We start from the raw sequence: 26,533 nt of genomic DNA on the forward strand, positions 1-26,533 counted from the left end.
TTATTTTATGTGATGTCAACTGCTGTTGTAGATCAGATTTCGATTTTGTCCTGGAATGTACGGGGCCTTAATGATGCCAGGAAGTGTCGCAGTGTGCTACAGTATTTGGACAGGCATGCTATTCAAGTTGCTTTTCTCCAGGAGACGCATCTGCGCCACGCTCTCTCCCCCACTTTCGGCGGAAGGTGGGCCGCGGCCAGGGGGTTCGCTTCATACTCTTCTTATGCTCGTGGGGTTGTTACCCTTGTTAAGAAATCGCTTGCATTCCAGGAACTTGGATCTATGGGGGACCCTGAGGGGCGCTATGTGCTGCTGTGGGGACGGCTTGGGCAGACCACTGTACTGTTTGTTAATTGCTATGCTCCCAATGTTGATACGCCAATCTTTTTTGTCACTCTGTGGGGTCATGTTCTTGCTGTGGATGCTACTCACATTGTGTGGGGGGGTGATTTTAATCTTGCATTTCAGGCCCAGATGGACAGATCGGAGGGTAGCCCTCAGTACAATGTACAGGCAAGGGATGTGCTGCGGGGGATAGTGGAGGAGGCTGGGTTGGTTGACAGCTGGAGGTACACCCACCCTGCCACTAAGGAGGGCACCCATTACACCACACATGCTCGTTCATGGGCGAGACTGGACTATGTATTTCTCTCTAGAGGGTTGATGGCTGGTCTAAGGGGGGCCTCACATTTGGCTCGGACGTATTCAGATCATTGTCCGGTGAAGGTTGATTTGTCCGTCCCCGGGTTACACAGGCCGCGCCCGCCTTGGCGTTTGTTTCCGACTGCTTTGCTTGACCCGGTGTTCAAGGAGGAACTCGGTGCGGAGGTAGAGGCGTTCTTCCCTAGAAACAAGGGCTCTGTGGAGAGCATTGAGGTCATTTGGGAGGCATTCAAGGTTACGATTCGGGGTGTCACTATTTCTAAGAGTTGTGGAGTACTCCGTCTGATTGTTCGGACCCTCGAGAGATTGGAGGCTGACTTGCGAGACTTGGAGCGCAGGATGCAGGTGACTTCGGACCCCGCTCTTTTGGCACAGTTCCGCACTAAGCTCTCAGGGAATGAGGAGGAGGCTGCTCGGGAGGCTAAGCACAGGGGGAAATACTGGACGGCGAGGCGATACTGCGAAGGGGAGCGGCCCGGTAAGGTCCTCGCTGCCCTTACTAGACATCCTAGGCATGGGTCGGACGTGTTGGAATTGGTGTCTCCGGATGGCACTCGCTGTCGAGACACATCGGAGATTCAGCGCACTTTTATTGATCATTATGCACACCTATACACGACACAGCAGACGGGTGAGACTCGATACGGTGGCTTCCTCGATGAGCTGGCGCTCTGTTGGCTCTCGGATGGTCATCGTGAGTTCTTGGGCAGGCCCCTGGAGGAGGAGGAGGTCAGGAATGCCATCATGTCTCTTTCTAATGGGAAGGCCGCCGGGCTGGATGGCCTTCCTGCTGAATTTTATAAGTGTTATATCGACATCATGGCCCCTGTGCTCCGTGAGGTGTTTGAGGAGTCTCTGGAGGAGGGACGCCTTCCGAGCTCCATGCGGGAGATCGCCATCACGTCGCTGCTCAAGCCGGGTAAGGATCCACTGGATGTGGGCTCCTACAGGCCCCTCTCATTGCTCAACTGCGATGTTAAAATTCTCGCGAAGGTCTTGGCGGTGAGATTAGCCGAACTCATGCCCGTTATCGTGTTGCCTGATCAGTCGGGATTTGTGCCCGGCCGCGCCACATCTCACAATCTTCGCACTTTGTTTTCGCTTGTGTCGACCATCGATCCCGCTGTCCCGGTTGCCGCTGTCTTTCTTGATGCCACTAAGGCGTTTGACTCTGTCGAGTGGGGCTACCTTATTGATGTTCTTTGTCGGATGGGTTTCCCCAGGTCTTTCATCTCTTGGGTTAAGCTTCTATATACTGATCCGATGGCGAGGGTAGTAGTGAATGGGGTGCTGTCCCCCTCGTTCCCTCTCACGAGAGGGACCCGACAGGGTTGCCCCCTCTCACCCCTCTTGTTTGCTATCGCCATTGAGCCGCTAGCCTGTAGGATACGTCAGTTTCATCAGCAGAGCGCCTTTAATTGTCTTCAGCGGCAGGTCGGCATTTCTTTATACGCCGATGATGTCACACTCTATGTCAAGGACCCTGAGAACAACCTTAATTCGCTCCTGCGGGAGCTGGTCGCTTTTGGTGGCGTATCCGGGGTTCATATCAACTGGCGGAAATCTCAATTTTTCCCCCTCACATCTGCGGTGGCCAGGTTTCCCCTTGACTACCCTCTGGAATGGTGTGACTCGGAGTTGCGCTATCTCAGTATTGTTGTATCCTTGGATAGGGGAGACGCGGTTCGGCTCAACTATGGTGTGGCCATTACTAAACTGGCGGATGACGTCACCAGGTGGATGTCTTTACCTCTCTCCATGGCCGGCAGGGCGTCTCTTATCAAGATGGTGGTTCTGCCCCGCTTTCTTTATCTCTTTCAAAACCTCCCATATCATCCTGGTGCTTATTTCTTTCGTAGACTCCGTTCTGAGCTTCTGCGACTGTTCTGGGGGGGCAAGCAGCCACGGGTGGCCTGGGCTACCCTTACGTTGCCTTATGCTGATGGCGGTTTCGACGTCCCTGATTTTGAACTCTATTATCTCAGCGCTCAGGCGCACTATGCCTATCATTGGATGCGCCCCACGCCATTTATGCCCCAGATTGCTGCTGAGCATTGGGTCGCCCACCCGCTCCCACTGGAGGGGATGGTTTTGGGCAAGGTGTCAGATGTGGAAACGCCCCGCACGACGGTGACATGCACGGTGGATGCTTGGAAGCGGATGGCTCAGTTGCTAGACGTTTCCTTTCTCTACTCGCCGGCCTTGCCTCTGTCTTATCATCCGGATCTGTCGCTGTTGTTGGAGACGGGGTTTCAGCGGATGTGCAAGCGGCTAGGTATTCTTACGTGGGGCGACTTGTTTCATGACGGTGCCTTTCGTACGCAGGCTCATTTCTTCGGTTCGGCTGCTTGCTCCCCTTTAGACCTGTTCTACTTTGTCCGCCTGCGGCAGGGCATGCGTGCTCTGCTACCGGACTACCCTTCGGAGCCTGGGGTAACCCTCCCCCTCCATGTGCTGCTGGTTTCAGATGGGCGACACCTGGTGTCGAAGTTATACGGGGCTATTCGCCGACAGCGATCGGTCCCGACCAATCGGGTGCGCGAGCAGTGGGTTGCCGAGTTGGGTGCTCCTATTACAGACGAGCAGTGGAAATATTGTTGCGGGCTCACGGCCAATGTCTCTTCTAGTTGTCGCCTTAAAATTATCCATTACAAGTTTGTTCAGAGGTACTAATATACCCCGGCGAGGAAACTGCGGTTTCATTTGGCGGAGGATGACAGGTGTGCTAGGTGTCGAGCGGAAGGCGCTGACTTTTTGCATTTGGCTTGGAGCTGTGCGGGGGTTTTGGAATATTGGACTCAGGTTCATGAGGCCCTGCAGGTTATGGCGGAGGATGGGGTGGCGTTTGACCCCTTAGTGATGTTACTTGGCTTCTCTAAGGACGTACCTGCCTCTCACCGTAGATTTGTTGACGTGGCCCTGTTGTTGGCTAAGCGTAGGGTTGCTTGTTGCTGGGGTCGTGGTAGGGTGCCGCGTTTTCAGGACTGGATGACTGACCTCATTTACTGTCAGGATCAGTATAATATCTATTCTGAATTGATGCCTGTTCGATGCAGACCAAAGGACTTTTGGAGTCCGCTCCAGGTGTACCTCCTGACCAGGGCTGCGCGGGACTCTGATTCTGAACTTGAGGACCGTGAGGGGATAGGCTGACGACAACGGGATGGGCTGGTGTTTTACACGACACCTGCTGCTCTTCCGGTATCGGGGGGGGGGCTGACTGTCTCCTGTTCCTGCGAGCTATCGAGGGGTGGGAGTCTCCCTTCGGGCAGGTATTTTTATAGGGAATTCGGATTGTATCCCTGTGCGGCACCCCTCTATCCAGTGCTCCTCATATTTGTGTCCCCTCTGGCTCACGTGTTCTCCGTTGCTGTACTGTATTCATATTGCATTGTCTTATTGGCTCGCCTGTCCATGCTGGATCATTGTAATTTAACATCTCCTGCACATTTCGCTGTTGCTCCTTGGATTGACTGATGCCCTGCCCTGTACTTCCTCGTGTCTCCTTATGTATTTCAGTTTTGTATGCTTTTTGGGCACTGACGTACCACTGTAATGGCCGAATGTGACTGTATGTTTTGAATGTACACTTCCCTTGTACCTACTTGTCTCCAAATAAAGGTTTAAAAAAAAAAAGTGGCACCGAGGCAAGATTTATCGAGCCCGCTAACATTAGCCCAACACCCTGCCGCGTCTGGAATTGAACCCTGGTCCCAGGCCAACCTCTGCTTCTGGGTCTGCCGCCTCTAACCAGTGAGCCACACTACTCCAAGTCACCACCTTAGGCAGAAAAGCAGCCCTGGTCCTAAGAGCCATTCGTTCAGCATGAATGATCAAGAATGGGGGCTTCGAACTAAGAGCTTGAAGCTCACTTACCCTCCTTGCCGAGGTAATATTAACCAGGAAAACCGTCTTAAAAGACAAAAGTCTCAAGAGACATTTGTGCAAAGGTTCGAAAGGAGAACCCATCGTGGAGAAGTGTGGCTCACTGGTTAGAGGCGGCAGACCCGTAAGCAGAGGACGGCCCGGGACCAGGGTTCGATTCCCGACGCGGCAGGGTCGTGGACCAGGGTCAGCGGACTCGATAATTCTCGCCTCGGTGCCTACTCTAGTCAGAGACCACACTCGGCAACTCTGGGCATTAGCTTGCCTCATCTTCACAACGGCCCCCCAGACCGCCGGGGATGCTTGGTCGCACCTTATAGATACCCATCAGGGACCATCTCTCAGGGTGAGCCAGGACGGGTTCCCCAGCGGTCGAAGCGCGGAGATACTCCTCCGGGAGTCGATTCCTAGCGCTATATAAACCCGCAATTAAATTAAATTAAATCATGAAAGTAAGCACCAGATTTAAGTTCCATTGAGGCACAATAAAGGGAGTAGGAGGAAATGTATTTGTAAGGCCGTTCAAAAATCTTAAAACCACAGGAGATTTGAACAATGACGGCTGATCCGGCAAACAAAGAAAAGCCAACAAAGCCGAAAGATAACCATTGACAGTGGCAACAGCAAACCCTTGCTGCGCCAAAGAAAGAGCAAATTGTAGTATATCAGATAAACGAGCCTTCAAAGGGTCAACAGATTTCTCTCCACACCAAGTGACAAATTTAGACCATCTGTATGAATAGATAGATTTGGAGGAGTCACGCCTGGCCGATAGAATTACATGCACCACATCAGGTGGGAAAGAAAAGGAATTCAGGTTGCCCCGTTCAGTCTCCAGGCATGAAGGTGTAAGGTCTGGAGGTGGGGGTGTAGAACCTGCCCCTCCATCTGAGAGAGGAGATCTGCCCTGAAAGGCAGACGGAGCGGCGGGAACGAGAGAGGTGGAGAAGATCTGTGTACCACACCCTTCTTAGCCAATCCGGGGCGACCAATTTGTGAATCTTCCTCAGAACCCGAGGAATCAAGGGTATGGGAGGAAACACGTAAAGAAGTTTTGAGTCCCAACTCAACTGAAACGCGTCCCCCAAAGCTCCCTGTATCGGATATTGGAGACGGCAGTGAGCATTCTCGTGAGTGGCAAACAGATCCACCTGAGGAGCTCCCCACGTCCGAAAGACGTGACGAACTACCTCTGCATGGAGCCTCCACTCGTGGTTAGCTGAGAACTGCTGACTGAGACTGTCTGCACGAACGTTCAGAACTCCCGCCAGATGATTTGCCATCAGACAAATCTGATGGTCCTGAACTCAGGACCAGAGACGCAGAGCCTCTCTGCAGAGACACTGCGACCCTACTCCTCCCTGTTTGTTGACATACCACATAGCGGTGGCGTTGTCCGTCAGGACTTGAACCGACCGACCGCGAAGGGAAGGGAGGAAGGCCTTGAGTGCCAAACGTATCGCCCGCAATTCCAGAAGGTTGATATGAAGCAACCTTTCCTCTGGAGACCAAAGACCCTTGACCTCCAGATCCCCAGATGAGCACCCCACTCTAGAGTGGATGCATCCGCTATCACCGTGGCCACAGCTGGAGGCAGTTGAAAGGGCTTCCCTTGAGACAGGTTGCCTTCCATTCCCCACCAAGTCAGATCCGCTTCAGTTTCTCAGGAGATCCTCACAGACTCCCTGAGATCTCCGTTGTGTTGATACCACTGCCTGCAGAGGCACCACTGGAGTGCCCTCATGTGCCAGGGTGCCTTGTTGACCAACAGAATGCAGGAAGTCATCAGACCGAGCAGGTGAAGGACCTTCAGGACTAGAACGACCGCTCCATTGAAAAATAAAGGAAACTCCTCCTGTATGTCGCAAATCCTTTGAGGAGGAGGGAATGCACGACACACAGTTGTATCCAGTACCGCACCTATGAACAGGTTGCGCAGTTGGGCACAAGGTGAGATTTGGGCACATTTATCGAAAAACCCAACCTGTGCGACAACTGAGTTGTCTCTTGCAGATGATGGAGCACCTTCGCTGGAGATTCTGCTTTGATCAGCCAATCGTCCAGATACGGGAATACCGGTATCCCCGATCTTCTGAGATGTGCTGCCACCACAGCCATCACCTTGGTGAAGACTCGAGGCGCAGTAGTAAGACCAAACGGTAGAACCACAAACTGGTAATGTTGCGATCCTACCGTAAAACGGAGATACTTCCTGTGTGACTGCAGGATAGGGATGTGAAAATATGCATCCTGCAAGTCTATTGACACCATCCAGTCTTCTTCCATCAGCGCCTGAAGAACTTGTGCAAGGGTGAGCATCTTGAACTTCTCCTGTTTTAGGTAAAGGTTCAAGATCCTGCGATCCAGGATTGGACGAAGTCTGCCATCCTTCTTGGGTATCAGGAAATACCGGGAGTAGCATCCCTGACACCTTTCCTGCTCTGGAACCATCTCTATCGCACCCTTCCTTAACAGTGTCTGGACTTCCTCCTGCAGGAGTAACAGGTGTTCCTCCGTGCAAAAACCTTGGCAAGGAGGGTAATTCGGAGGGAATTCCCGAAAGGGAAGTGCATACCCATTTTCTACGAGATTGAGAACCCAAAGATCTGATGTAACCGATTCCCAACCCCGTAGAAAATAGGTAAGCCGACCCCCTACAGAACCCGCATGATCCGGAATGGCGGATCTAGGGCTGCTTTTCTGTGGCTGGAGGGTTGGAAGAGGTGGAGAAGGAGGAGGAGGCTTGACGTCCTCGAGGACGAGCTCTTTGCTTACCCCTATATGACTTATACAGCGGATTTTGATGTTGCTGCTGTTGAACGGGATGGTAGGGACGAAAAGAAGAACGTCCAAAACCTCTATACCTTTTAGTTGATGAACCTCTGGTCTGCAGCCCCAAAGATTTGGCAGTAGCCCTACTGTCCTTAAACCTTCCCAAAGCTGCATCAGCTTTTTTACCAAAAAGTCCAACACCATCAAAAGGCGAATCCAACAACTTCTTCGCAGTCTGATCCTGTTTCTTGGATTCCTTATCCCCCAGGTACTTGAGGGAATGCACATACAGTCTTTTTCGAACAGGCTGCCTGAATAACCAGACTTTCAGGCAAAGGATGCGAGGATAAAAATTCAAAATCCCCAGGTGCAACTCTGCACCTCCTTGCAACACTCTTAGCCACTGCAGGAGCTGTAAGAGGCTTACTCCAAACCTCCAAAATAGGTTCAGTTAATGCTTCCTTAAAGGGAAGCAATGGTTCGATAATGTTTTTATTGTCCCAATGTATTAATGGTGCCGTGTAACGTTTTTTAATTAACTTTGCACATTAGAAATAGAGTGCATGGGGTGGAGGGGGAAAACATACTGGGTAAGTTGAGAGTGAGAGAGGAAGAGCATGGGCCAACGGAGAGGAGTGAAAGCGGGAGTCGGCGTGATAGAGGCGGAGAAGGGGACGGAAGAGGATGCGAGGAAAACATGGTCCGAATGCCCTGCCCAACAGAAACAGATGCATGGCCCGGCCACCCAGCTTTTAACAAACAGCTATTAACAAAGCAGCGCTGGGAGGGGGGCTGGGCAGAAATGCGAGTCACGGCCGTGAAGTGTGAAGCAGTGGGCGGGGAGGCAGGAGCAAATGGTAAGGGGAGCCTTTGAAGAGCAAGGCAGGGGGATAGAAGCGCGTTCACGAGCACGTGCACTTCTACAAATCCGCATCGTGAACTTAGCTTTCTGGTTTGACTGCAATAGGTCTCTCTGCGAGACCTAAAAAACTTTAATGTGAGGAGATGTGATGGACAAATGTGCAAAAAGGGTACACATAAGGAAAGTTCGAACCAAATTCAAGTCCCATTAGGGCATCAAAAGGGGCTTTAGCAAAAACATGTTGCAAAGGTTTTAGGAAATGTATCACTATGGGTGAATGAACAAAGAAGGCTGGTCTGTCAAACGTAAATAAGTCAAAGGGGCTGGAAAATAACCTTTAACACAGGCGACAGGAAGTCCTTGATGGGGTCACACAAACTACTTCAAGAGGAAGGTCGAAAAAGATCAACCATCACTGCTCAATTTTCACGCATGGAAGTGCAGATTACACAGGGCCGGATTTAAGGCCCTGCCCTGCTGCTGCAACACAAGATAAACCTGAAGCGGCAACCTGATCGGAGTACAGATGCTCAGGGCCAAATGTTCAAGGTACTGCACTCTACCAGCCCAATCCAGAGACACAAGGATGATTTGGGTGTTTCATGATCATCTTCAAAACACTGGGCATGATGGACACCAGCTGGAAGACGTACAGGAGTCTAGTGCTCCACTGGATGCAGAATGTGGCTCAAAGGAAAAAGCCTTCTTGGGAACGCCAATGCGCAAAAATGTTGCTACTGAATTCTCAGCAATGGAGAAGAGATAGAGCCAGGATTCTCTCTATTGTTGGAAGATGCCATGGACAAGATCCGCACTGGTTTTTTAAAGATACAGCCAGGTTGTGTGCCACCAGGGAAATGTTCTGCAGACTCAGCCAGCTCCAGAAGTACAGAGCCTCCTGGCACATGTACCCCACCCAGCCATGACTGATGTAGTCACATGGCAGTGGTGTTGTCCATGTTGTTATGTTATGTTATGTTATGGGTACTAGTAGAGCGCACATATATCAGACGGTTCCTTGGTACTGGGATAACAGAACCAATGCCCGCTGTTCACAGAATAAGTCATTAGCTTGTCTGCAAAGCCAGGTTTTTAAGCGTTTTCTGAATCTGGTATAACAGAAGGTCGACCTGATTTCCAATGGAAGGGAGTTCCAACTACCAGGAGGGAGTACAAAGAAGCTGAGACCGCCCAATCTTTTCTTCATGAATGGGGGAGGGTGAGAAGGTTCAGGTAAGCAGATCTCAGTTTGCGAGAGGGAGTGTACTTTTCAATGGGTGCTGAAAGGAAAGCTGGGTTTCTGCCATACAGAGATTTCATGAAGCAGCTAGTCCTGAATATCATTTGCTGTTTCACCGGCAGACAGTGTAGTTGCCTCATCAGGGGGGTGAAGTGGCAGCTACTAGGTTGACAGCAGATGAGCCTGGCTGCTTGGTTCTGAGCCAATTGCAATCTATAATTAAGTCCTTCAGGTATACCCAGGTAGAGAGAATTGGCATAGTTTAACCTTAAGATGACTAATGCGATGATAACCTGGATAAGAGCTTAGAGAGTGGGAAATCTGACAATCTTTCTGATTTTACAAGGTGTAAGAAGCAGGACAAGATCACTGGCCCTACTTGAGGTTTCATAGAAAACCTGTTATCAAATCGGACTGCAGGGCTCTTGACTGAGCTTTTCGGTGGTTGTTGGGGGGAGGGGGGGAGGAGGGGGGATTACTGGGGGGAACGTGCTCATGGTGGCTGGCCAAAATGTGGGGTTCCACAGGTCATGCCTGCTACTGGTAATGACGATCTCAGTCTTATTGGAGTTAATTTGATTGCTATTCATCCATCTGTAGATGAATAGCATTGTGTTTTGAAAAGTAGGTTTAGATTCAGGTGAATTATCAATAGCAAAAAGTAATTGCATATTGTTGGTGTAGTTGTAAATTGTAACCTTCATCTTTTTCAAGTAGTGCACAAGGAAGCATATGTACAAACTGAACAGGTGGTGAGAAAAAGATGACCCCTGGGACACTTCACAGGTAAGTTGGATTTTGGGTGACCCGAAGGGGAATAGAATAAGCAACTAGATGCGGTCCTTCAGGAAGGAGGTGACTCACTTGAGTGAAGTGCCCCGGAGGCCAGCGGCTCAAAATGGTTGATCAGAGCAACAGCGACTTAGTGGTACCCTTTTCAGCGTCTTCCCGCATGACATCCATAGCTGCGAGGATGATCGCTACAGTGGAGCGGGCTGGCCAAAAGCCTACTTGTTGGGGGCAGGATGTGAGAAAAAAGGGAGTCCTCTAGGAAGGAACATAAGCAACAGAGAACATGAATCAGTCTGCCCTTGATAAGTGAATCACCCAAAGCACCAACAGATTTTTGTAGAGGAAGAACTTTGCCAGAACTTTGCCAGACACCAAAGTAAACTGTTGTTCACATGCCCCAGATGGGCTCCCCAACCCAGTAGTGATGCATCAGTCACCACTGGTCCAACTGTGGTTGAGCAGCCACCATTGCAGATCTTTAGCTGTCTGCTCCGACACCTGGATGGAATCGGCAGGTTCCACTAGTGATGGGTACCCTGAAACTTCAGATCCACTGCAGAGCTCACACATCAGGCATGTTTGGCTAGCAGAATGCAGGAGGCAAGCAGGCCATGAAGCCTCAGAGTTGTGGTCACTAACACCCGGGACAGAGGCTCAAACATTGGCATGATAGCCCAAATTTCCGGGACTTATTAGCCTGGAGGAAAATCCAGAAAGTGTACCATACTCAGGATGGCTCCAATGAAGGCAAGCCTCTGCAAAAGAGGCATGTGTAACTGCCGCAGGTTGATTGGAACGATTTCAAGAGGTTTGTTATCGTTGTTATGTAACTGACGTTGGTGAGCTTACCTTCAACAGCCAGTTGTCAAAGTACGGTAGACAGGTACCCTGACCTGCGAAGATTGGCAGCGACCGATGGGGCACTTGTGAGGCCAAAAGGGAGCACAGCCAACTGAAAATGCACAAAGCCCACTTTGAACCGCAGGGAGCACATGTTGGTGTCAAAGAACAAGGATGTGAAAATAGGCTTCCTGAAGGTCCAACGCCACATTCAATTTCCAGGATCTAGGGCAGAGAGAAACTGGGCCATCGGTGAACATCTTGAATCTGTCCTTGCGCAGGAAGGCACTGAGAAGGTGTAAGCCTAAGAAAAGACGAAGGCTTCCATCCTTCAGTATGAGGAAGTAGCTGGAATAACATCCAGCTCCTAATTCCAAGACTGGAGCCCACTCTATGGCTTCTTTGGCCAAAAGAGCCTGCAACTCTTGTCGCAAAATGGGCAATGAGCCACTCTGATTTAGGTGACAGATGCATCTGATCAAAAAGCATTGGAGGACCAACTTTCTGATGTAATGCTCTGCCATCCCGACAGGAAGTGGCTGATCCTGCCTCTTACCGGGAGGCTGTGTGCCACTAAAAAGATTTTGAGATTGTCACTGGGGAGGAAGAGACGTGGAACATTTGCTGCCCATAATTACCTGCTCATTGCCTGCTGGAGGCATGGCCGGATGCTGTTGAAACTCCATGCATCTGGCATATCCCCTAAAAGGGGGAAACTGTTGAGGGACAGCTGGACTGGTACTGAATGACCCAAGGAGCGTATACAGTACCTCAGCTATCATTAATACACTCCTTGGCTGAGTCAGCCTATCTGCAATCACACAGGGTCCATTGAAAGACATGTCCATTAAGAACACTTGGAGGTCCCCCAAGAAGCTTGTGCATCTGATCCATTTGTGGAGCCAGAGCCCCATGCTCGTCTAATGGCCCTACCTACACAATGGGGGTGTCTAGGCCCGAGTGTGTGAAGAACTTGGCTGCATCCCGCCCATACTCAATATTTTGGGTCAAAGAAGCCTGTAGGTCTTCTGGAACTGCCAGTAAAATCTCACCAACCGTGTTTCAAAGTTGTGTGTGTAAAGTCCAGGGAGGCAGCCGGTGTTGACCAACCACAAGGCAGGGCTGGTAAAGGAGAACATATGTTTGCCAAACATTTCCAGGTGTTTGGACTCTGTCAGGAGTCATCGTCATGGGAAACTCACTCGGGGTCACACTGCTGGTGCCTGCACTACCAAATTCTAAGTGGGTTGATGCCAATTTGAAAAGTGAGGGTTGCAGTGAGCTGATCTATTATGACAGGAGACCTGTTGATTGTCCTGAGGCCCAGAACACTGATGGCCCAAGTGTCCATGAGGGCCTCGTTAAAAGGCAGAAGAGGTTCAGCTGGTGCCTGACCAAGCAGAAGGACCTCTGTGAGAACATGCTTTCTCACCTCCATAGTGGGGAAGTGGAGGTCAAGGCCCCAAGTAGCCCTCTGACTCACAGTGAAAACAAATATATACTCTCTTTTGTAACTGATCTGGGGTTGCGGAGGGCCACCACTCCAGTATCAGGTGAATTATCTGCAGGTACATGTACTAAACTGGCTACCTTTGGTTGGAGTCTGAGCCAAAAAGTTGGTGTTTTTTTCTGCAGAACCGCGCAGTCGAGGAACAGTGTCTGAGCAGCTGAGTGTTATCCGAGCTACATCAGGATCTAGGTGTGACCTCAGCTGAGATATTGCTTGGAACCGAAGACAACAATAGGTTGCGGCTCCTCGTCCGGCGCCAGCAGTTGGTGCTGCGTCGAAATCCATGGGACAGGCGTAGAGTTTGTAGCCAAGCACAAAGTCAGCATTGATGCTCGTGCAGAATCCGAAGTGGGTTAAAGGGTAACAGATGGTGTTGAGTGAGGACCTGCTATCTCTAAACCAACTAGAGGCTCCTAAGGTTCTTTGGAGCCCAAAGGTGTGCAAGTGGGAGCCTGCAGTATGCCAAAATTGTGCAACATGGCTTTTCAAAAGGCCTCAATAGGTGCAACGTCGCTGACAGACACAGAAATTAGGGTTGCATCTGGGTCAAAGTAAGAATCAGGTCCCCAGTTGAACGGGACAACCTTGCACCTTCTCTAGACTTCATACGTTCTTTCTTTGACTTACCCGAACTCTTCAACTGCGAAGATGATCTGCTGCAGGAACGACTTTGGGAGTGGGAGAGGGCTGCACTCTCCAGTTGGACCAGGAGCGGAACCTGCATGGAGTTTTGTGATGCTTTGCCTTGCATTCATGAATGGCCTTCGGGTTCTTCTGGGTGTAGCTGTCAAAGACTTCAGAGTCTTGCACCGAACCCAAAGTACAAAGAAACACCTAGCAGGGATCTTTCACTGACATCCATTTGCGACAGTCCCTAAATGGATTAAGCCCTAGAGTCTTAGGGGTTAACATCCCCTGCTCACTTAAAAACTTTGAAGGAAAAAATAGGAGCAGAGATCCAGATCTATGCCTGAGGGCACGGAAAGAAAGGAACTGATGTCAACAAGCTTAGGTGGCACTTATAGGAGGGGGACTACTTTGGTGTAGTGCTGCATGGCCGCAACTACCGGCGTGCAGGAGCTCTGCTTTTTGAGCTTCTGTATCCAGTCTGGCACAAGGTGAGGACACTGGTTAGAAAAATCCATCTGAAATGATAGCATATAACACCTAACACAAGAGCTACCTGCTATTTTATTATCGGTTTAGACTTGCATATGCTAGGTCTGGAATACATACACTAAACACAGTCTTTCCATTATAAAAACTGTAATTCTGTATGTAGTTTTTACAATCATGAGATCTTAGAATAATGATCAACGTATCATTTCATTGAATGGACTATTGATACTCCAACCATTACCAAGAGAACAAGACTGTGAGCCCAATGAGACTTTCAGCGTTTTTGTTACGGGCGCATATAACAGCACAAAACTTGAATGAGACTCTAAGCTAAAACTTGTAAATGGATACGTTTAGTTGATTTATAAACGTTCATTGAAGACAGCTGCAACAATATACATTTACATGAAACCCCATATTTTAATTGGGTTAAAGTATTCCGCTTTACACAGCTGGTTTTAGATTGCAGTCAATATTTACCACAGCTTGATAAAATGCGTAATCTCATCTAGTGCATATGCATAAGCCACACACAGGAAAATAAAAATATGAGTGTAGTATGGGTCATGTTTGCTGCTTTATATGCCTTTATAAGCCCACATACAGAAGGGGAGACACTGCCCCAGAAGGATCACAGCAGGAGATGAGAACTAAGTCGGAGCAATTAAACAATTCTTCAGGCCACAATATTATCAGACCTTCAAATCTCTGTGTTCTATATTAGTGTGCTGTCCAAAATGTAAGGGCTGAAACTGAAAATGATGTAATTAGGTGATCTTTATGTAGCCCAGAACAATGACTTCTTCTGTGCACTAATAAAGGATAATCTTCTCCCATTGAACTACAACTAGGTATTATATGGAGTGCTACAAGTAAAATAACACATTTTAACCAGGCTTCATTAAATATGAGGGAAATGCCATCCCTACAGGGCATGTCCCTAATTGATGTTTACCTCTGAGAAATAAATGATCTAACATCAGCCCAGCTAACTTGAACGGACCCCTTTTTAAAAGCATTTGTGTGCTTTGTGGCATTTTCGTAAGGTAAGTGCTTTTTTTCAACAACACTAACATCCTGTATCGGCTTGGCATCGGGAAAGTAATACATTCTGTAAAGAGGATGAAAGAAATTAAATGGGTTGAGCTGCCTAAAATTCATTGTTACCTAATTTTAATTGCAAAACTAAACTGTGTTTCCAACGCCGAGATTCACTTCGATAGTGCTCTCTCTGTACATCGTCTGAATTTTCACCCTCAACACCTCTTGAAGACTACACCCAACAGGGCCTGCAGTAGGGCTGCCCTGCGGCCCTCAAAGAGCTGGTAGTACCAACTAACCAGGCTGGGGTAGGATTGACTCTTATTTTGCCCATGCAGTTGCCCATGTGTCATCTGGAGACATAATATGCAAACCCGCATACAAGCCAATACAAATTGCACAAGTAGTGAGTTGCTCTGAATATTGAAAACCATTACCTTTGGAACCACTGATCACCAGTCCTAGCTCAGCACACACTGTGGCGCAGGTTATCTCACAGTCATGACCCGTCAGTATAGCTCGGGGTGTGGCAGATTCATCTGAAAGGACAAAAAGATGACATTCAAACATGGAGCACTTGGCTCTTTATATATTAACTAGTTTATTGATGATAATAAAAACAGAGATTTTTAATCTGGTATTAGAAATATGAGCCTAAATGATCACCTCTAGGGCAAGCCTTTATCCACAAGCAAAAATCAGTTGATATTTAAATGTCCTGCAAAGCAAGCTGCTAGCGAACAACCACATTTTACATTTGATGTAAAAGTTGACTAGGCCCTGGGGAATTTACTTTAAAACGTAAGCAGCTACTTCAAGCAGGGAGGACTCATAATGCGGAACATTTTAAAGATACCATTTTATGGCTCATTGATAAAGTACAAGTCCTCTTCAGAACTTTACTTGTTCGTTTAGCAATGTTCAACTTATTGTATCAGAAAATAGTCTATGCCAATATGTGCAGTGGAATAATCGTATGTAATTTCTAAGATTTTTTTCTGCATACTTGAGTCCAAAGTGCGAGTCCTAAAGCTGAAATACTCATCTCGGTTACTGATAGCTCTAGACCGAGTTCTTACCACAACGACCATGATGTCTTTAGACAGAATCTTAGCTATTTAGTAATCACTAAGAGGGCAAGACAGACAAAGGCTCTGAGAACAGGGTGACAGTACAAATAAGAAAGGTTCCAGTGCAAGAGTCATGCGTAACCTTTTAGGACTGGGATTGGTAGGCCCTATTTGGGTGACAGTCTAGGGATGAGAAAAAATAAAGGATTCAATACTTAAATTAAATGAATGTAGTATTACCTCCGAAGTTCTTCTTAGAGGTTTGTTTTTAGCTAAAAAGATTAAAATACATTTACATATTGTTTATAATATTATGAGTGACAACTCATAATTTAGATAATTAACAAATCCGAAAAGAGTTGTCAAAAGGTCAACTGGACATCTGTGTCGCCTAATACACCCTTCATGAGAACAGATTCCTTAAATGACTAATATTCAACTGATACAGTGGCTCAGTACTACAAAATAATGCAAAACACGCACTACATCAGATTCCAAGTTATTTGAAATTTGCACAACAGAGCATCGTGTCATAAAAAAAAGGCATGTGAATGAGGGTGGCTGACGTATGACCACAATTCATTTTGTGTATGCTACAATAGCTGCTAAGTTTACAACAATCGCTTGCCTAAAAGCAAATTGTTGTAATATTTGAAGTAAATAAAGTATAATTGTATAAATATTTATTTTCTTTATAACACAACAAGATTTGAATCAATGTCTCAAACACTAGATTATGACTTTTCAGAGTAAATTATTCGGAGATAGGCTTTTAACATGTTAGCCATGTTTTGACTCCACTGGTCACAGAAAATGCTCTGTAGCCTGGAAACTGTCATATCCTACAACGCATCAGTTCTAGGTACAGGCCATGCATGCCTTGTCCCCAATAGCTGCTGGCCTGCAGTAAGTATGAGCAAAGTTAATGGGCAAGGCCAAGGTCAGTTTCTGGTCCTCAATAGCCCAGTAACATGGGCACGGGGCATAGCCTAAGACCAACCTACAGTTCATGGAATTAAACATCAATCGTAATATATTTGTACTCTTCATGGCCCACATGCATATATTTTCCATGACCTTGAACTAGTGTGGCATTATTCTTGAAAGCACTATCTGTTAACGCTGTTCATGATACTGCTATAACAATATGGCACAATGATAAGCTACAACACTAGGACAGCAACATCCCTAGAAAAGCACCAGTTTAGGAAAGGAAGAAACACGCCCATGCCACTTAAATGGTCACTTTAATATTTTATTTCAAATGCTAACATTTCACGAAATACAAGTTGTGGGCAGTGGCTGCCGAAATTATTGAGAGCAGCCAGATGTGAACTTTCACAATCTTTAAAATGAGCCAGACTTGTAAGTGGGGAGCATATCAACTTTGAAAGAGTTGCTCTTTGTGTAGCTGTAAGGAAAACCAGAAAACGTAGTATGTGCAATTTAAAACAGTCAAAGGTGACGCAAATACATACAATGTCAGCCTTCATCGCAACATGTTCAGCAACCACCAGAACACTAAACATGTCACGTAAGCAAAGCAAGACAGAGTTACGATTTTCATCACCAGCCCTAATTGGAACGGATCTCGTGCAGTCTAAGCTCCCATAAACAGTAATGGATATTTTCAGTTTTTAGTGCAGCCTTCAACTTGCTAAAACATAAACAAACACCTTTAAGTTTTGGAAATAGTATTTTTTTCTATAGGTAAACTTTATAGTGCTTCTTCATACGTCTGTTCTTGATATCCTGTGCTCCCCTAACTCCCACACTCCGTTCCCCGCTGGCCCTAATCAACTTTCCCTGGACCCACAGGAAACAATCAATTTCAAGACAATTAGCTTTCCCCTTCTCGTCAGAAACCCTTCAGAAACGTATATAAATAGTTCAAACCGCTTTCCAGAAAAAAGCTCTATAGTTGCATGCCTGACATCGACCTCAAAATAAAAAACGGATAAGTCTCGCCAGTATACGCTCATAAACCACCCTGATTTTATTATTTAGGCAATAACAGGAACATTTTAATAAGAGATAATGTACACAGTAGCAGGCATACGTTGCATAAGAAGTTAGGGTGGAAACATGTAAAGAGGGAAGGTCCTTTTCATTCACTCCATGGATCAATTATTTATTGTGTACTCCTGGCACCTGTGCCCTCTCCCATTACCCTTCAACTTTCACCACTGGTCACCCATTAAACATTTTACGAAACCAATGCAAACTATATGTACATTTATTTGTGAAACTAAAGCTCTCCATGCACTTTCCAAAAATCTATCACATTCAGTAGTACATTGCTCCCTAGAATCAATGATAATACTTTTGGCTCAAAAGGTCCAAAATAATAAGAATGTATTCCATTTCCACTGTATTGAAATGTCCAAACCTAAATTAGAATACAATGAAAGCAAAACTTCTTAGCTGCTGGTGCTTTATCTTTGAGCAGCAAGTTCTAGGATGTGCCTGCCATAATAACTCAAGATAGATATGTACATATACGCCCAACACGGTTCCAAAGCAAATGGTAATTTCACTTTCTCTCAAACTTTACCACTCTTCAAGTAGTGCACCTCTACCATGTTGTCTGCCAGAATTACTGCAAAAAAACAGTGCTAAGTAATTTAGTTGACTGCCTGCGGTTTCCACCAAGTGTCCAAGCAGAAGTGTAACCACAGGACACTCATTAAGTGAAAACATTTCCAGCTGAACTCCAGAGTGCATTAAAGCAGTATCCATAAGTAGAGCAGTTTGGTGTGACAGGAAAGAGCCCCACAGGAAGGAGGCCTCTCTCCAACATGTATCATCTCAGGCTAAGGCAAAGAAGAATAAAAAACTCCAACATGCACCCTTGAAGTTGGCATGATTGCCTGTGAAAGATAAATCAAAAGATAAAAGCTCAAATTTTGGAAAAACTAAAAAGAACCAATTATTATCAGGATAAATATCCTCCTTCAAATCTGCTAACAGTCACTAAATCTCTGAGAAACCCGCGTAAAAGTTTCAGAACGGACTGAATTCAGTGCTGATTATGTAGGTTAAAGTGCGGACCTTATGAACAACGACACTACAATGGTATGGGAAAACACACAGGCAGCATTAGCTTGAAAATATGTCCCCAAAGCCTCCCTCGCACTGCTAGAAAGCACGATTTCTTCCTCTACTCTTAAAAACATCTTGACTGAGCTAAAAGCCATAAAGATCTTTATCCCAGTAGAAAAACAAGCCACCACTGACTCCAACTGAGGTAATACGAATTTTTATGGTCAATTGTGTCCCCTAACGTAGACCCCAACGGCTCCGTGTACGTGCTTCAAGTACATGTATGTTCCCTCCACAACCAGCTATGAAGACGCAAATACATTTGCGTCCAACGTTAACATGTCCTCTTTCAGATCCACCATGAATGGGTCGAAAATTCAGTTCCTAAGTATGCCGTGCCACCGTCTTTACATGGTGCACTTTCACGTTTTCCTGGCTCTGGCGAGCTAGGCCCTGATTTCTGCCATCGAGCCCTTTCTGCCTTCTGCCTCTGAAAGCTGCAGCCTGGATCTGCATCCGTGACCCTTGCCTTACTCCCTGTGCGGCGAGCGGTGCCCGGCTCGGCCTGTTTGCCTGCCAAGACTGTATTTCGCCTTCAAGTTATCTGCTCCGCTCCTCGAAAATACATTCCTGTCTAGTGTTTTAGGTAAACATCTCCCCAGCTGCAGAGCAAAGGGCCCGGCCTTTCTGTCTCCGTGCAAGTTAATTCATTGCTCCTGTTACCATGGAAGGCCCATGGCCCCCTCGCATTACACGTAGACACGTAGTCACATATGCATGCACTAGCAGTCAGTATAGAATAGCCTCTGCCCGAGAGACCTTTCCTTCTAGATAATACAGTTCCTCAAACACAAGATATCAGATATGATTTGGGATTAGGTTGTTCTGACACGCCAGACTTCTGCCTCCACGTATAATGCTAAATGTCAAGTCTCCTTCACCCTCCAGTTCCACGTCAATCACACGTCATGCTGCTGCGCGCGCATCTCTGCCGTATATTTCTGCTGACACTGCAGGATTCCTCTATGAATCCACCCACCTGTGACACTCTCATGTGACGTTTCTAGCACACACCTCCGTGTACGCCCTCGTGCACGCCTTCTGTTACGCACATGTGTTCTTATCTCGTTTCTCTCAGCTGTTACGCCTTCTGTATCCATCACCATTGTATGCATTTACTATATATATTGTACTCTGTTAATAAAGTATTGTCTATCCCTTCCTGAACCTTCGTGGTGATGGAACATGATACCTGGTTCGAACCAATTCCATTTTATGGAATAAAACCCTTATAAACTCAGATGCCACAGACTCTGCCTCTCATTTCGATTGAGTTATTTTATTGAACTTTACCGCATAGAAATTCCGCATAGGTAAATTTTTATTTACCACATAATTTGGCGCCCGAATAGGGACCCCTCCCCCACCTTACACGCCGGCGGTGCGTTGCGTTGCAGGCCTAGCCCCCTGCCACAGCCGTGACGGACAATTACGCGTACCCGCAGGATTTCCTGTATCTCCCTCAGGCCAACGGAGGTGACTGAAACTGCGATCGACACCCAGACGAGGCGGTGAGGAGTGCGGAGGATCCCGACCAGAGCCCAGCCGAGAGAGCAAGGTCCGAGGTGTTCAGAGGCCCACCAGTTCCGAAGTACCTACGTCACGAGTCGAGTCAAGTCCAGTCCGGTCCAGTCCAGTGTCGAGTTTCCGAGGCCTTCCGTTCCGTGCTTCCCGGTGAGTACCGTTGCTGGGGACGCATCTAGACGGGTGCATTAACTTGTGATCCGGTCAAGACGGGTTTGGGTACACACGGTTTTAGCAGTGTATCTGTACTGTTTAGCAGTATATCCAGTATCCAGTTATCAAGTTATCTAGTAAATGTTTTAATGTATTTTTATGTTGTGGTATGAGTGATTGTTTGATCGTCATCACTGTGCGTATTGTATTAGTTGTGTTCAATTTCGAGTAAGTATCAAGTGTCAAGTATCGAGGTTCAGAATGCCTCTGTTTTCCAAGCTACGTCAGATAGGAACTAGAAAAGGGATACTCGAGGAAGCTGTTCCCATTCCACCCAGGGACACTCCCGGATATTTTATGTACCACAAGCACGGCTTAGATGCCGTATTATATCTCGACTTGTGGGTGGATTACACTAAAGATTTAGCAGAGAATCAGAAATGGCCCGCTACAGGGACATGGGATGCCGAGTGCATCATGAGAGTAGAGGAAGCATTATGGAAAAAGAAAGCCAGACAGTCACAGAAAGATGCCATTGAATTATGGCGTAAAGCATCACATAGACGGACAGAGAAAGCACTCAGAAAAGCAGAGAAAAGTAGAGAGGATTCTGAAAAAACTAAAGAAAAGGAATTACTAGAAGGACAGAGAGTCAGGATAGAGCAACACGAAAGACAGAGCAACGCACTTATGACAGGATTGAATCCAGTCCTGGCCGAGGGCCTGCCCAAGGCGACCCCGGAAATACCGAAAGATCTGCCCCCTCCATTGGTTCCGACTAAATTACGTCACAAGACCGCAGCAGATATTTTCCTTTCATCCTACTTGGATGATGTAGCTCCCGCATATACCAATGTACCCGCTCATGTCCCACCTGCACCTGTACCACCCGCTGATCGTCTCCCCCCAGGTCCGCAACAGCTGACCCCTCCAGCACCATTTCCTGCACCCCCTACTAATCCGCTTAATCCTTTTGGGGCGGACGCTGCTCAGGCCCCAACCCAGTTACAGCAAGCACTGACCCTACAGACAGGTGATGCTCAAGCCTCCGCCTCAGGAGGTGCATCAGGAGGTTACCGTACCCCGCCACCAGTACAGCGATTAACTATTAGAGAACTAGCACTGCAACGTACTCCGAAACCAGTCACAATTGAAAAGCTTAAAGAGTATCTTACAGACTGTAGATATGATCCAGTACCAGGCAAAGACGGTTGCATGTTATTAGCCTCAATACGTATAAGACGTGCTGCAAACTTTCTAGTTCTATTTCCAGGAATGTCAGATTATCTAGACAGGATATATCGTTTTGTTCAGACAGGGGAGGGTCAGGAATGTATACACGAGGCCATGGCACATCAGAAAGTAGATATTCAAAGTATGATTTTAAGATTCCTCATAAACTGTTTCATAAGAGAACGAGACCGGCCTGATGTAAATAAAGAAGAGATGGAGGTACTAACTACATGGGGTCAGAATATTGCAGACGGAAAACATGATAGACAGAAATATATAGAGGCCATGTACAGAAAAATCCGTAAAGAAATAACAGTATTTCATGAGAGAGAAAGCTGAAAAGTGAAGACAAGAATAAATCCTCAGAGGAGGATGAGCTAGAAGAAGACATAGGTACGGTAGCATATGTAGGAAAGGGTAGACCTTTTAATAAAACGATACGTCCAGAAAGCAAGAGACTTTTTCACTCTGCTATGTCAAATCCGAAGACTCCTGAACATCTATTTCAGGCTACCGATAAAGTACTTCAAGAACGAATGGGGTACCATGTACTCAATTCCATGGATGAACAAGAATTAGCCAGGTCAGCAGTACAATGGGCTGACAATTCCGATAAATATAATGATGACGCAGTAGCGCAAACCTTTTTGAATCTTTCCCCAGACGAACAGCGACTAGCTGGTATGTACATGATACAGCACCTCCTTACGTTGTATAAGAGCCAACATTCTGATCCAGGTCCCCTACCTGATGTACTAGTAGAGTTACTCATGAATAAATGGAGAGGCCTAGGTACCGATTTAATTAAAGTAATTTTAGAACATCGACACAGATATAGTGCCTTCCTGAATCCACAGTTTGTTTCAGCTCCACCCCCAGAAAGGAAAATGTTTTACATAGACAGACAGAATCCCTTACGAGAAGTACATCCAGTTAGGAATGATGATAATACCCTTACACGTGTGTATGTATACACGCCCATAACTAAGATGGAATTATTGGAAATGAAGAAATTAGTGCCCAGTCATGATAAAGACCCTGCAGGTTTTCACCGTGAAATAAAAGACATGTTACTCATGGGAGATTACACCTATCCCGACATTATGAAAATATTGAAAGTATTACTGCCTGCCGGTATTTACGAGAAACTCAAAGAAAAAGAATGGGAGGAGGGAGACAAACAGATAGATTGGGCTGCATTAGAAACAGAAGAAAATGGCCGAACCCCAGGTTTGGGTCTTGGGGATAAAACTAAAGCCTTACCAGGATTGTTAGTACAGGTTTTGCCACGATTATTAGCAACTAAAAAGGAGGACTGGGATGCCATCTCAGCCTGCAAACAGAAACCCGATGAAGACACTAGTGATTTTTATTCCCGATTTGAGAAATGTTTTATTATTAATAGTGGCCTGAAACCAAGTAGCGAGTCATACCCGCATCTTTTTGTATCCAAATTAGTCGAGAATTCTCTGCCCCAAGTTAAGAATCGTGTATTGAAAGTCGAGAGCACATGGCAAGCAAACACGCCTTCACAAATGTTACAAATGTTACAGTACCACCAGAACAGAATTAGAGAAGAACATGATCACGAACAAAGACGTATGAAAGACACGAAAATGAAAATGTTAGTTGCTCAGTCAGTTCCAGCTGACGGTCAGAAAAAGGGCATGACACAGTCCAATAATTCAGCAGCTCCTGTTAAAGGGATATGCAACTATTGTAAACAGCCAGGTCACTATGTAAACGATTGTGCAGTCTTGAAACACAATATATCTACAGGTAAAACTAAAGAGAGACCACGTCAACCTAGACAAGACCAGGTCCAACAACACGTACCACATAATGTACAGCCTATGCATGCTCCACAACAGACAGTACAGACCGTAGCGGTACCACAACCACAACCGATTGCCGCAACACAACATACAACTCAGCAGATGTACCAGTATGCTCAAACTGATTATCCCGATTACCAGCGATACACATGAAACAGCCTAGAGAGGGAGGTTGGCTTGCCTCTTATTGAGGTTCCTGTAGATCAAGAGGGTCCTTACGTAAATAGTCAAGTATTAGGAAAAGATAGAAAGTTTTTGATTGATACAGGGGCAAGCAGGACAACAATCAGTCACGACGAGGTTCCAGGGGCACCCGTCTCAGGCTCGCAGAATGTTTCCCTTGGATTTTCAGGAAAGCCTATTGTTAATGAAGTATCGAAACCAGTTCCCCTTTCAGTTGGTCCATTGTCTCGAACTACAGATTTATTACTCACGAAATCATGTCCAGAAAACTTGTTAGGTATCAAGACACTGAAAGCTCTAGGAGCTGTAATTTGTTGTTCTCCGGAAGGAGTAAGATTGTTTTTGCGTGACTTTAAGGGTCACTATGTGTTGAGAGATATTGATCCCAGATTACAGAATGTTCCTGCACATTTATGGGCACAAGGCCCCACTGATGTAGGTTGTATGCACATTACACCATACCGAGTTACACTGAAACAAGGTGTTGTTTTACCACGCATCCGACAATACAAGTTACCACCAGATGCTGTAGTGGCTTTACTGAAAATCATTGACGAGCTCATTGCACAAAGAGTGGTTGTAGAAACTGACTCTAATCTCTGCAATTCCGCTATCATTCCAATTCTTAAACGTACTGACCCAAATGCTCCCCCAGTTTATCGATTAGTTATTGATTTACGAGAATTGAATAAATGCATTGTACCACAGTACCCTGTGGTTCTAGACATCTCTTCTTTATTGACAGCTATTGATTCTGAGGCAACGTTCTTTACTGTAATTGATCTGAAGAACGCCTTCTTTAGTGTGCCCATTGATCCGGAAAGCCAATACCTTTTCGGATTCTGTTTAAATCGCCGAAGCTTCAAATTTGCACGCGCACCTCAAGGATTCACAGAAAGCCCCAGCATCTATAGCCAAGCATTGAAAAGACAACTTGACAGTATCCACATGCCTGCTAACACTGCCCTACTTCAGTATGTCGATGATCTATTGATCACCGCCCGAAGTGAACAAGAATGTGAACAAGCGTCACTGACAGTTTTACATTTCCTGGCTGACAAGGGAGACAAGGTGTCTCCTTCGAAGCTACAATTCTGTGTTCAGCAAGTGGTGTACCTTGGGCACTTGCTGTCCAAAGGGGGGAGACAGCTAACACCTGACCGCATCCAGTTAATTGTAAACATGTCACAACCCAAGACACAAAAGGAGATACGGGCCTTTATAGGCCTCACTTCTTACTGTAGACAATGGATCCCTCAGTACGCATTTCTAGCCAAGCCACTCATACAGTTGACAACACAGGAGGCAGCGACATCGACTGTCCTCCCTTGGACTCAAGAACATACACAAGCTTTTGACGACTTAAAGAAAGCCTTATGTCAAGCACCAGTTTTAGCAACACCATGTTACAGCAAGCCTTTTACACTTTTTGTCACAGAACGCGAAGGTACTGCATTGTCAGTACTCACCCAAGATCCAGCAGGTTCACACAAACCATGTGCTTATTTTTCTAGTACATTAGATCCAGTAGCCCAGGCGCTGCCTGCATGCTTGAAATCAGTAGCGGCAACAGCTCTAGCGATTAGACAAAGTGATTCCATAGTATTAGGACACCAATTGACAGTACAAGTTCCACATTCCGTGGAAGTTCTTTTAAACAGAACACAGACTCAGCAGTTGACTATAGCACGACTGACAGGTTATGAATTGACATTATTTCAGCCACACATAGAAATCAGACGTTGCAATACATTGAATCCAGCTACACTTTTGCCATTAAGTGAGACAGACCCTTTGGCACATGATTGTGTTGAAGTCATTACCATTACGACGAAACCCAGACAAGACTTGACAGACACCGCATTACCAGATCCAGACCTGACACTTTACGTGGATGGTTCATGTATGAGAACAAGTACAGGAGAGTTAGTGGCCGCATATGCAGTGACAACAGAAACTGAGGTCATAGAAACACATCGTATTGACACCCTGTCAGCTCAAGCAGCAGAGCTCATAGCTCTGACCCAAGCCTGTATTCGAGCAAAGAATAAGAAAGTTAACATATACACAGACTCACGTTATGCATTCGGAGTTGTACACGACTTCGGTGTACTCTGGCGAGAGAGAGGTTTTTTAACTTCTCACGGTGCCAAAATCCAGCACAGACCCCTCATTCAAGCTCTGTTAGACGCAATACATTTGCCTACAGCAATATCCATCATGAAGTGCAGGGCACATACGAAAGTCACAGATACAATTTCCCAGGGTAATGACCTGGCAGATCGAACAGCCAAGCACACAGCTCAGACTCATACTCACGCAACTGACCTGACAAAGACAGTAGTCCCGACACCGACACATTGCATGACAGTTAGGGATCCCGCCCTAGATGTAATTGACATACAGACACATGCTACACCAGACGAAATCAAGAAATGGACTGAACTAGGAGGGATACAGACAGAACAGGGATGGATGACGAAGGGAAAAGCCACATGGTTTCTCCCCGACTCTATGGTTCAAGTTATTGTTACGAAAATCTAACCATAAGTCCCCTTAGGTCATCATCAGAAAGGCTTGGAGTTGCTTATGCTTGTTTGAAGTGTCTACCAACGTTAGGATTCATCCCTTGCACGAGCGTACTATTGTTTTGCCCAATGCTTGTTAATTCCTCCTAGAGACATGAATATTCATGAAGGGCTCACGTTG

At 46.5% G+C, this 26,533-nt stretch overlaps 1 protein-coding gene across 1 annotated transcript in view; it reads right to left on the minus strand.

Moving 5' to 3' along the window:
• The window catches only part of LRBA (LPS responsive beige-like anchor protein), a 2,444,222-nt gene that overhangs the window by 161,795 nt on the left and 2,255,894 nt on the right, over window positions 1-26,533 (minus strand). Inside the window, exon 54 of the mRNA XM_086962285.1 lies at window positions 15,162-15,263. Within this exon, the coding sequence (XP_086818411.1) occupies window positions 15,162-15,263 (102 nt within the window). The remainder of the gene's footprint in view (window positions 1-15,161; window positions 15,264-26,533) is intronic.

The sequence above is a fragment of the Lissotriton vulgaris genome, chromosome 3_1 (assembly GCF_964263255.1).
Source record: "Lissotriton vulgaris chromosome 3_1, aLisVul1.2, whole genome shotgun sequence".
NCBI lineage: Eukaryota > Metazoa > Chordata > Amphibia > Caudata > Salamandridae > Lissotriton > Lissotriton vulgaris.